Source organism: Phaseolus vulgaris, chromosome 3 (assembly GCF_000499845.2).
Source record: "Phaseolus vulgaris cultivar G19833 chromosome 3, P. vulgaris v2.0, whole genome shotgun sequence".
In the NCBI taxonomy this organism is placed as follows: domain Eukaryota; kingdom Viridiplantae; phylum Streptophyta; class Magnoliopsida; order Fabales; family Fabaceae; genus Phaseolus; species Phaseolus vulgaris.
The window spans coordinates 20,737,739-20,748,218 of record NC_023757.2 but is presented as its reverse complement, the minus strand read 5'-3'; the positions used below and the strand labels follow the sequence as shown (position 1 = coordinate 20,748,218).

At 39.3% G+C, this 10,480-nt stretch overlaps 1 protein-coding gene across 1 annotated transcript; it reads right to left on the bottom strand.

Moving 5' to 3' along the window:
• Positions 1-1,054: 1,054 nt before the first annotated feature.
• LOC137839327 (uncharacterized) lies at positions 1,055-2,339 on the bottom strand. The gene is made up of 3 exons (XM_068648447.1): positions 2,220-2,339; positions 1,589-2,128; positions 1,055-1,459 (listed from the first exon to the last, which is right to left on the bottom strand). Exons 1-3 carry the CDS (start codon positions 2,337-2,339, stop codon positions 1,055-1,057), a joined length of 1,065 nt encoding a protein of 354 aa, XP_068504548.1.
• Positions 2,340-10,480: the final 8,141 nt, after the last annotated feature.

The following is a 10,480-nucleotide window of genomic DNA, read 5'->3' as shown; positions in this document are numbered from 1 at the left end:
AATCCATTTCCCCAACAAAGCAATATTGAAGAACTTAATGTTAATAACCCCGAGACCACCAGCTTCACGTGGCTCACACACCTTCTCCCAAGAAGCCCACATAATCTTTCGTCCACCTGACCTCCAACCCCACAGGAAATTCCTCTGGATTTTCACAATTTTCTTCACAACAATAACAGGAATTTTAAACAAAGACATATAGAACAGAGGAATAGCTGAAAGAACGGATTTAATTAGAAAAATCCTCCCTGCCATCGAAATAATTCTGCCTTTCCATCTTCCCAATCTTTCCTTTATCTTCTCAACCACCCCGTCCCAAAACGCTTCCTTCTTGTGACACCCCCCAACTGGCATCCCAAGATACTTGAAAAGATATTTCATCACATAACAATTAAGCATTTTTGCGAAGCACTTGATCGTAAAAGCATCAACCCCTACACCTCCAATACTACTCTTCAGAAAATTCACCTTTAGACCTGAAGCCAGCTCAAAACAATTTAGAATAGTTGTTAAACAGAAAACACTTTTGGAAGTTGCTTTGCAGAAGAACAAAGTATCGTCTGCATACTGAAGCATATTAACTTTAACCTTATTCATCCCAACCTCCATACTCTCCAACCAATCGGACATGACAGCATTCCTTACCACTCCTGCTAAACCTTCAGCCACAATAAGAAAAAGAAACGGAGCCAAGGGATCATCCTGTCTCAAACCCTTTGAAGGAACGAATTCCATAGTCGGACTGCCGTTAACCAACACAGATACTGTTGCAGACTCCAAACAAGATTTAATCCAAGCAATCCATTGTTCACAAAAACCTAACCTTTCAAGCATATAACTAATGAAATCCCACCTCACCGAATCATAAGCCTTCTCATAATCCAGTTTAAAAAATAAGCAGCTCTTCTTCCTCCTTTTTGCCTCCTCTAATACCTCATTGGCCACCAACACACTGTCCAAGATTCTCCTACCAGCAAGAAACACAAACTGTCTCAAGTCGATGATTTTACTCATCACCTTTTTAAGCCTTAGAGAGAGCAACTTCGATATGATTTTATAGACACCCAACCAAAGAAATAGGTCTGAAATCACATAGATTTTGTGGATTCTCCAGCTTAGGGACCAAACACACAAACGACGCATTTGTCCCCCAAGGCCATTTTCCAACACTAGCAAAATCGTTTATGGCCAGAAGGGTATCATCCCTAATAAACTCCCAACAAAACTTAATGAGCCCAAAGTTAAAGCCATCTGGACCAGGGCTTTTCGAGCTATCACAATCCCACACAGCCTCTTTGACTTCCTCTTCGGAGAAAGTACTAACCAACATCTCATTGTCAGCGAGAGAAATAGAGTTTAAAGGCACATTACCCGGCCTGACTTGAGGCCCATCAACACCTTCAAACCTGGCCTTAAAGTAGTCTCTGACCTTACCTTTAACCACCTCCTTATCTTCACTCTAATGACCATCAACAAACAGTCCATTAATTTCGTTTCTCGCCCTCCTCCATTTAACAGCCGAATGAAAAAATTTTGAATTAAGGTCACCATTTCTTAACCACTTAAGACGAGCTTTCTGATGGATAACCGCTTCTTGTCTAAAAGCATTTTCATTTTGTTCTGCTAGTAAAGACCTCCTCTCCACTCTGCCTTCCTCATCTAAGTCTTCAACATCATCTCGAGCATCTAATTCCTCAATTTTCTTGTTTAGAATCTCCCCTATCTGATTAACATCACCAAACACTTCTCTGTTCCATACTTTTAAATCAAATTTTAGCTTCTTCAATTTTTCTTTGAATACAAACAAACCTCTACCATGAACTTCATAACTAAGCCATTTACATCGAACAAAATCCTTAAATCTGCTGTCTTTTTGCCAAACATCCAGACTACGCAAAGGTCTCGGTTCCCAATCCGGACAAGAGTCTTTAATTACCAAAGCACAATGGTCTGAAACAGATCTACTAAGTACAAACTGTTTACTATTCGGCCACTCCTCCATCCATTCCTTAGAGACCATGACTCTATCAATTCTACTTTTAGCAGAACCATTCGGTTTGTACCATGTGAATTTCTGACCAACCATCGGGATGTCCATTAGGTCTCGGTTCCCAATCCGGACAAGAGTCTTTAATTACCAAAGCACAATGGTCTGAAACAGATCTACTAAGTACGAACTGTTTACTATTCGGCCACTCCTCCATCCATTCCTTAGAGACCAGGACTCTATCAATTCTACTTTTAGCATAACCATTCGGTTTGTACCATGTGAATTTCCGACCAACCATCGGGATGTCCATTAATTCAGCCTTTTCAATAAACTCATTAAATTCCCGCATTTCTCTACTATAATTCGAACCCACAACCAAACTTTTCATCTCCTCCTTTGTTCTGATTTGAGTTGAAGTCCCCTACTACACACCAGATCCTATTTAACTAACTCGCTCTATAAGCATTAATCTCATCCCATATCACTTTCTTTTCCTTCAAAGAACCTAAGCTATAAACATTCACAATAATTACTCTTACTCTATCACCAACCTTACATACTCCTTCGATAATCGATAAATTATTTCCATTAACAGAACTTGATAATTGGAAACAACTCCTTCTCCATAATGTAATAATCCCACCTGCATTATTGATAACCCCATTTTCAATCCAGTCTATTTCATTAGATCCCCACATATTGAAGCAATTCTCTTCTCTGAGCTCAGAACACTTAGTCTCTTGAATACACACCATTCCTACCTATTCTTTGAAAATCAACTCTTTTAGATATCTTCTTTTGTTACATCCTCCTAACCCCCTCACATTCAGACTAATTATTTTCATCATCAGACACTACAAACTCCTTCCTTTTGAGAAATATATTGTCTCTGTCCCGAGCTTCCAAAGCCTGCAAATTTTTTATCACCACTTCTTCCTTCCCAACAAACGAAAACCCCAAATCTTTTCCAATGTTCCAAATTTTTTGGGCTTTCGATTCCTTATTTTCCAGCCAGTAACGATTATTACAGTTCCTTACAGCATTGTCAGAGATAGATGAGACAACAATTTCTAACCTCTTACCCGTCGACAAAGAAGGAACAGTTTTATTCCCCATATTCTTAAGGCTGATTTTAGAGGAAGACAATGTCTTGCCAAGTCTCTTTCCACTTGTTGTCGTCGCCGAAGACACCGTCTCATCCACCCCTACTGACCCCTTCCCGACGCTCCTGCTATCGCCGTCCAATTCCCCTCCATCCACCACTTCAACCGAGCCACCCACCACCGGTGAAGCACCCAGGGACTCACTGTAACAAACTCCCCGTCCGCCTGCAACCTCGAACCCTTCGTATGCGGGCTTCACTGCCACCACGTCGCACAGCAACGCACCCAGACGGTACCCAGTTGGTGACGAATCTGTTGTCGTTGACGTAACAAAAACGGTACCGCCGCCAACCTTCATCTCCACCTTGCTCGAATACCCCTCCGTAGGCAGAGCAATCATCGTTGTCGAAGCAAGGGGTACTGGCACCACATCATCGTTGAGCGTCGTTCCGGCTAGGACGTCACCGCTTGGACTCTCGTCTCCGCCCACACCAAAGTTTCAAGTTGCAGGGAACCCTACATGTTCTGCCATGTCTACAATTGGGTTTGAATCCAATGTCTGCTCCACCCCAACAACCGAGCGTAACTGGGCCAAGGTTGGCCCAACACAAATAAGTTCATTAGTCCACCTGATGGCAAATTTCATGAAGGTCTTCTTGAATCATGTAAGATATGGTGCGGAAGCTATGTATGAGTGTGTGCAAGATCCTCCTAAGAGTGGTGTTGATCTTGAAGGTGCATGATAGCTATGAATATAGGGAGGTTCGGCCAGCCCAAGGAAAGGTGAAGGATGTGAAGTTTAGAGCCTAGAGTTCTAGGGAGAAGCAAAGCTTGGCACAAAATGGCAGCATAACTTTACTCATAATAAACTTGAAAATACAAGGTGTAGGCTCCTCTTTTTATAGGCTAAAGAGGACCATAATGCAACCCTAATGCTAATCAAAATGAAATGCAAATTTACATCACATGGAGCACATGGCCATGTGGAGAATCCTTCTAGAAAGTGACCAAATCTTTAGCAAATCTAGGTCAAGTCTCATGGAATCAAGTTTATGCTATTTACACCACAACTAATACTAAGCTACCCCTAATGGGCCTTCATGTAGCATAAACAAATCTGCATGGATTCGCTTGGCCATGGGCTTAGCAATTTGGTCCTAGACGCCCCTTTCATTGGCCTAGACGCTCTCCACCTTGAGCTAGACGCTCCTCCCCTTTGGCCTAGACGCTCCTCCCTTAGCCCTAGACGCACTTGGTTTGGCTTTGGATGCTCATGTCTTGGCTTTTGTCTTTCTTGTGAAGTTGTGCTTGGCCCTCTTCCATCATCCCCTCCCTCTTGAAAAGGATTTGTCCTCAAATCCAAAGCTTTTTCTTCAACTAGGGGGATGAGTGTGGCTGGATGGTGTCCATCATCTCCTCCTTCTTAAGAAGATCTATCCTCAGATTTACAGACTTGATCTCGGATAGCAGCCTCTTGCTTCGCCAAAGCTTGTCCTCCTGGATCAAACGTCCACCTATAGAAATCATCAAATAAAGCATAGGTGTTAGTTTGAAAATCAATTTTACTATGTTTCCATTTTTGTTTTTCTTTTGGTTTTGGCAACTTTGGACAATGTTTCTCTTTTGATTGTTGTATGTGTTCTCTAATCATCTTATGCATTTTGAAATGTGCATTTGTGGTTACTTTCTCTTTAGGCATAAATCCTATAGGAGATGGTAACAACTTAAAAGGAGAAAGATGATTTAGCCCACATATAACCTTAAAAGTAGAAATATAAGTAGTTTTGTGAACTACTTTATGGTATGTATGCTCATCTCTAGAGTTGTGTGTGCACTTCATGATTATTCTAGGCATAGTAGAAAGAGCTATATTTTCAAATGTATTTTGACCATGCGTTTGAGGATGATAAGAATTTAAAGTGTGTAACTTAGTTGCAAGTTTTCCAAAGGAAATCCTCAAATCATGGTTTGCGAAATTTGGAGCTCTATTCAACACTATGCTTGAGGATAAACCATGAAGATGTATCACTTCTCTAGAGAAGAGTTTATCCATAACCATGAAGATTGAATCAAAACCTTTTGTTGTCCTAGGGAGTTTTAATATGAAATTTGTATCTTCCCAAGGATCATTTGCAAAAGATGAAGGAGTATAGAGTTCTTGAGACATTGCCTTGGGTGTAGTTTGAAAACAAGAATTGTACCTAAGGTAATGTCTTTGAACCTCTTTTCTCATGGGGGACAAAAGTTTTCCTTTTAAAAGCTCTAGAGTTTTATCAACTCCAATTTGACCCATGAGTTCTCCTTCTTGAAGACTTTTTCTCTTATGTGTCAAGATAGTCTTGTTGTTACAACCATTGTTTATGAGAATTTGTACACTTTGCAATGGTTGTCTCAATAAGACATGACAAGTTTCTTTAGGCACTACTTCACATAAAAATTTGTTTTTGTAGATGCTTATAGAAAACTTGACATTCACTTGGTGATATCCTAGCACATATGAGAAATAATCTATTTCATTTTTATCTATGCAAGCTTCTTTTAAAGACTCTTCTTTTTTGCTTAGGCTTGCAAGTGTTCCTTTACAAAAGGTAAGGCTTTGAGGTTGTTCAACAAGACACATATTTTCAAAGGTATTTTTAGATCTTTTGTCTTGTTGAATGACCTTGTGGGAAGGAACACTCTTCTCCCACGCCTTTTGTTCCTCAAGGATCTTCTCATGCTTTTCTTTTTCTTTTTCTTTTTCTTTAGCTTCCCTTTCGACTTCCTCTCTTTTCTTTTGTATTTTTCTTTCCTTTCTTTCTTTATGGGAAGCAAACAATTTTTCTACCCCCATTTCCCAATTTAGGCAAGCTTCTATATTTTCTTTTCCATGGGAATGGGGTTGGTCTACCCTAACCTCTCTTGGGTTTTCTTGTTCTTTTCTATCTCTTCTATGTCTTCTAGGGGGTGCTTGATAATAATCATTTATTCTAAGGCTTCCCTCCCCAAAAGAATCATGATCTTTAGAGATAGATGCATGAGAAGGTAATTTTTTTAAAATGTGAGACTTCTCATCCTTTGCTTTAGTCAATACATTAAGTTTAGTCTCACTCTCCAATTGTCTATATGCAATTGATTGCATAATTTTTGAAACTTCTTTCAAAAGAGTTTTTAAAGATTTTAATTCACTTCCAATAGACTTTGTAGAATGAGAAGAAAAAGACATGATTAAAACTTTGTGTATACAAGTATTTTACCTTGAGAAAATTTAGGGAAGTCAAAGAAGGTAGTCTTCCAGGTAAGGGAGGTGAGTCACAGAGGACTACTTAAGTACCAAGCATTTGCCTTAGCCAAAAACTATCCATCAATGTCTTCACACAAAACTTCCTCTTAGTAAACTACTTAGAACACAATTAAGTTGAGAAATCAAAACTTTTTTTTTCAATGCAAGAAAACAATGTATGCTAACTAATCAACAAAGCTAGACGGTTTATCACAAACAAAATAATCATGCAAAGCGTCACTTACTAAGAAAAAGAAAAGGCAATTACAAACAATTAACAATTGCTAATTAAGAATTATATACTAGTCGGCCCTAGGTGAGGCTTCTTGGACACTTTGAGCCCTTGAAGACACACTCACCGTCTAAATCGTAATTAAGAGGTAATTAACACAAATTAAGTTGCAAGGAAATTAAGAAAACTCCCTTTGTTGATCCTCTTTTTGCTAAATGCACTTCCTTGTTGTCTTTGCTTGTTGGCCCTCCAAGTGTTTGTAGTGTTTTTCAAGAAAGCTTGTTTCGGTCTTGGCTTTGTTTCCCCTTAGAATGAAGGTCTTAATTCTCCAATTCCAGCACCTATCAAAAGACTACACCTTACCCAAGTCAAGTTTCCATTCAATTAAGCACCAAAGGAGAATAAATTCCAACACCAAATTAGAGGTCAAATAACAAAAGCAAGAAACAATTTAATTGAATAAAACAGTACCACCAAAAGGAGTTAGATTATGACAACTAGAAAGAGGTCCAAGAAATATTAAGCAAGCAAATAAAAGGTACCAAAATAAAGGTAGGCACACAAAAGAATCCTAAGAATAGCACTAGAATTAGATGCCAAATAAAAAAACAGCACCACTGGAAAATGTTGTGGGCCAGAAACGTGTTTTTTCCCAATTTATGCTGAGCAGTGTTTTTTAGATATGATTCTTAAATTTGATATGCAAGATATTCAAGATCTTAGCTAAAATCTGGCTTTGGAATCACTCAAAACGCATGCACCAATTTGTTTTAATAAATTTTGCAATTTTGGTGTTCAGTTACGCCAGTTGTAGCGCCTCAGATTTGCACACTGATTTTAAAAGATTTATCATTTTTTTCTGTTGATTCTTTTGGACTAATTCTTTTTTTGTCCATTCTATAACACTTCAAACTTGCATATTCCAGAGAATCAAAATTTTCCTATGAGTGAAAATATTTTTCTGGAACAAAACAGCCAGCACAGAAAATGTGAAACAGGGGATTCTGGAAAAACTGGAAAAAAACAGTAAGATACCAAAATTTAAACACAATGGAATTTGTGAAATAGAACTTGTGTAGGATCTAAAAACAAATAGGAACTCAAACTAAAATTAAAAAGGCACCAAAAGATCAAAGAACAGCAGATTCAAAGCAATTAAAGATACCCAAAATCAAGAAACAATCAAGCCAAATAAAGGACTACTAAGAATTGTTGACATTGTGGATGAACATGACTTGACAAAACATATATGGATTCAGAAATTAAAGACTCAAAAGCATAATATGAACCAAATTAAAAGTGCAATAAAGACTCAAAAGCCTAAAAGAAAACAGCAACTCAAAGGTGTATGGAATCCTATCACAATTTGCATAAGAAAGTGTTCAAGATCAATTGAACAAAAGTGCACTGGTTGTATCTACCAAATAGCACACCAAAACAAATTAAAATGCAAAAAACAGCAAGACAATTATGGAAATAAGATGAACAACATGAAATAAAGAAGAACTAAAAATGAAAAGACCAAAAGCAACTCATCTTGAAGAACCCAAGCTCATGATACCAAATGATGGCAAAATTCATGAAGTTCTTCTTGAATCATGTAAGATATGGTGCGGAAGCTATGTTTGGGTGTGTGCAAGATCCTCCTAAGAGTGGTGTTGATCTTGAAGGTGCATGATAGGTATGAATATAGGGAGGTTCGGCCAGCCCAAGGAAAGGTGAAGGATGTGAAGTTTAGAGCCTAGAGTTCTAGGGAGAAGCAAAGCTTGGCACAAAATGGCAGCATAACTTTACTCACAATAAACTTGAAAATACAAGGTGTAGGCTCCTCTTTTTATAGGCTAAAGAGGACCATAATGCAACCCTAATGCTAATCAAAATGAAATGCAAATTTACATCACATGGAGCACATGGCCATGTGGAGAATCCTTCTAGAAAGTGACCAAATCTTTAGCAAATCTAGGTCAAGTCTCATGGAATCAAGTTTATGCTATTTACACCACAACTAATACTAAGCTACCCCTAATGGGCCTTCATGTAGCATAACCAAATCTGCATGGATTCGCTTGGCCATGGGCTTAGCAATTTGGTCCTAGACATCCCTTTCATTGGCCTAGACGCTCTCCACCTTGAGCTAGACGCTCCTCCCCTTTGGCCTAGACGCTCCTCCCTTAGCCCTAGACGCACTTGGTTTGGCTTTGGATGCTCATGTCTTGGCTTTTGTCTTTCTAGTGAAGTTGTGCTTGGCCCTCTTCCATCACCACCCCCCTCTTTTCCAGAGCTACCCTCATTTAGTCCACCTAGCACGTGGTTTTCGATCCCATTAAGTGCGCCGCCCACCTCCATTCTTTCCCATGCACGATTTTGGCTTCCCAACCTTTCCCCTTCACTATTTTGACTTCCCAACACAGGCACTTCCCCCTTTTTTAGGTATACAACAACTTTAGAATAATATTCTACCAACTCTGGATCTTCCAATAAATCTATGTTGCCCTTAACTCCATCACCTTCTCTTCCAAGGTCCGAGAACACGAACTCATTCACACCTTCATCATCGGTGACTAAATAGCGTGCCTCAGAAATCCCCTCAGACAACTGCCCCCATTCCATGCACTTACTGCATCCGAATTGAGAATAAGGATGGTACATATCTTCTTCAAAAGTAATCTGACATCGATAATCATTAATATCAATACTTTTTACCACATTTGCACTCCCGCCCACTGGAATCTTGATCCGTAATCTAGCAAACTCAAGGGTCTCTCGTGCCTCAGTTGCCTCATCCACCTCGATTAACTTTCCTATTAACGCCCCAATAAGTTCAAAACATTGTCTATTCCAAAACATCAATGGTAAACCCCTAACTCGAACCCAAACAACTTTACCAGTGACAAAGAAAGAATTATCCCAAGGGACAAGAGAATCAAAGATATCCCCAAATCACTCTTTGTTTCCATCAATGACCTTCGCAACAGATGTCTCACCATCACCAGCCAACAACATAAAATTTTCCCCAAGATAACTAAGATTTAACTAACCATAACCACCCACCACAACACTCTCCTTAACCGCCTGAAAATTAGACAATCCCGAAAACCTCCCAATAAAACAACTCTCAAGCCATAAGGATGGCTCCACCTCAACCTTAAAACAAGGCGTAGCATCTTCGAATTCCTTCTGTTCACCGTCACTCTTTTTTTCCTGAGAAGAACTCGCACTCCCACTCATAACCACTTCTGCGAATGAACGGTGCATCTCCTTCTGGCTCCAAACTTTTTTAGAGCCCTCCTCCCTCCGGTTCTGATTACGCACTTCCTTTGGTTGTTCTTTCTTACGGTATTTGGCTATGTTCACACATAATTTCCATAACCCAATCCAAATAGTATCCAGCCTTCTTTCTAACTCGCAAACGTCCCTCACCCCATGGAACCTTACAAACCCAAAGCGTTGCTTTCTAGAATTAAGCTTTCTGGGTATGAAAACATCCAAGACTCTACCCCACCTTTGGAAAATATTCCAAAACTCCTTTTCTTCCTACCCTGGCGGAATATTAGTGAAGAAAAAAAGAAGTATCAGCCATGAATAAGACCTTACCTTTCTCTCTCTCTCTAACCACTCTCCCTCTCTCTCTAACCACTCTTGTGCATACTTCTATAGTTGTACGGCCCTGAGGGAGTAACCAATAACACTCTTCAACAGAGAAATGCTCAAGACAGCCTATTGTATTCTACACTCACCTACTTTAGGACTCTTCAACGGAGAAATAATCTCTCCCAATGGTTTCACTGTACAGTATTTCTAAGAGTTGTTTGGGCTATTTATAATTTTCTTTTCTTATTAACCTTGAATAAAAATGTTACACACTTTTACTTTATGTTTTTAACATTTGTGAG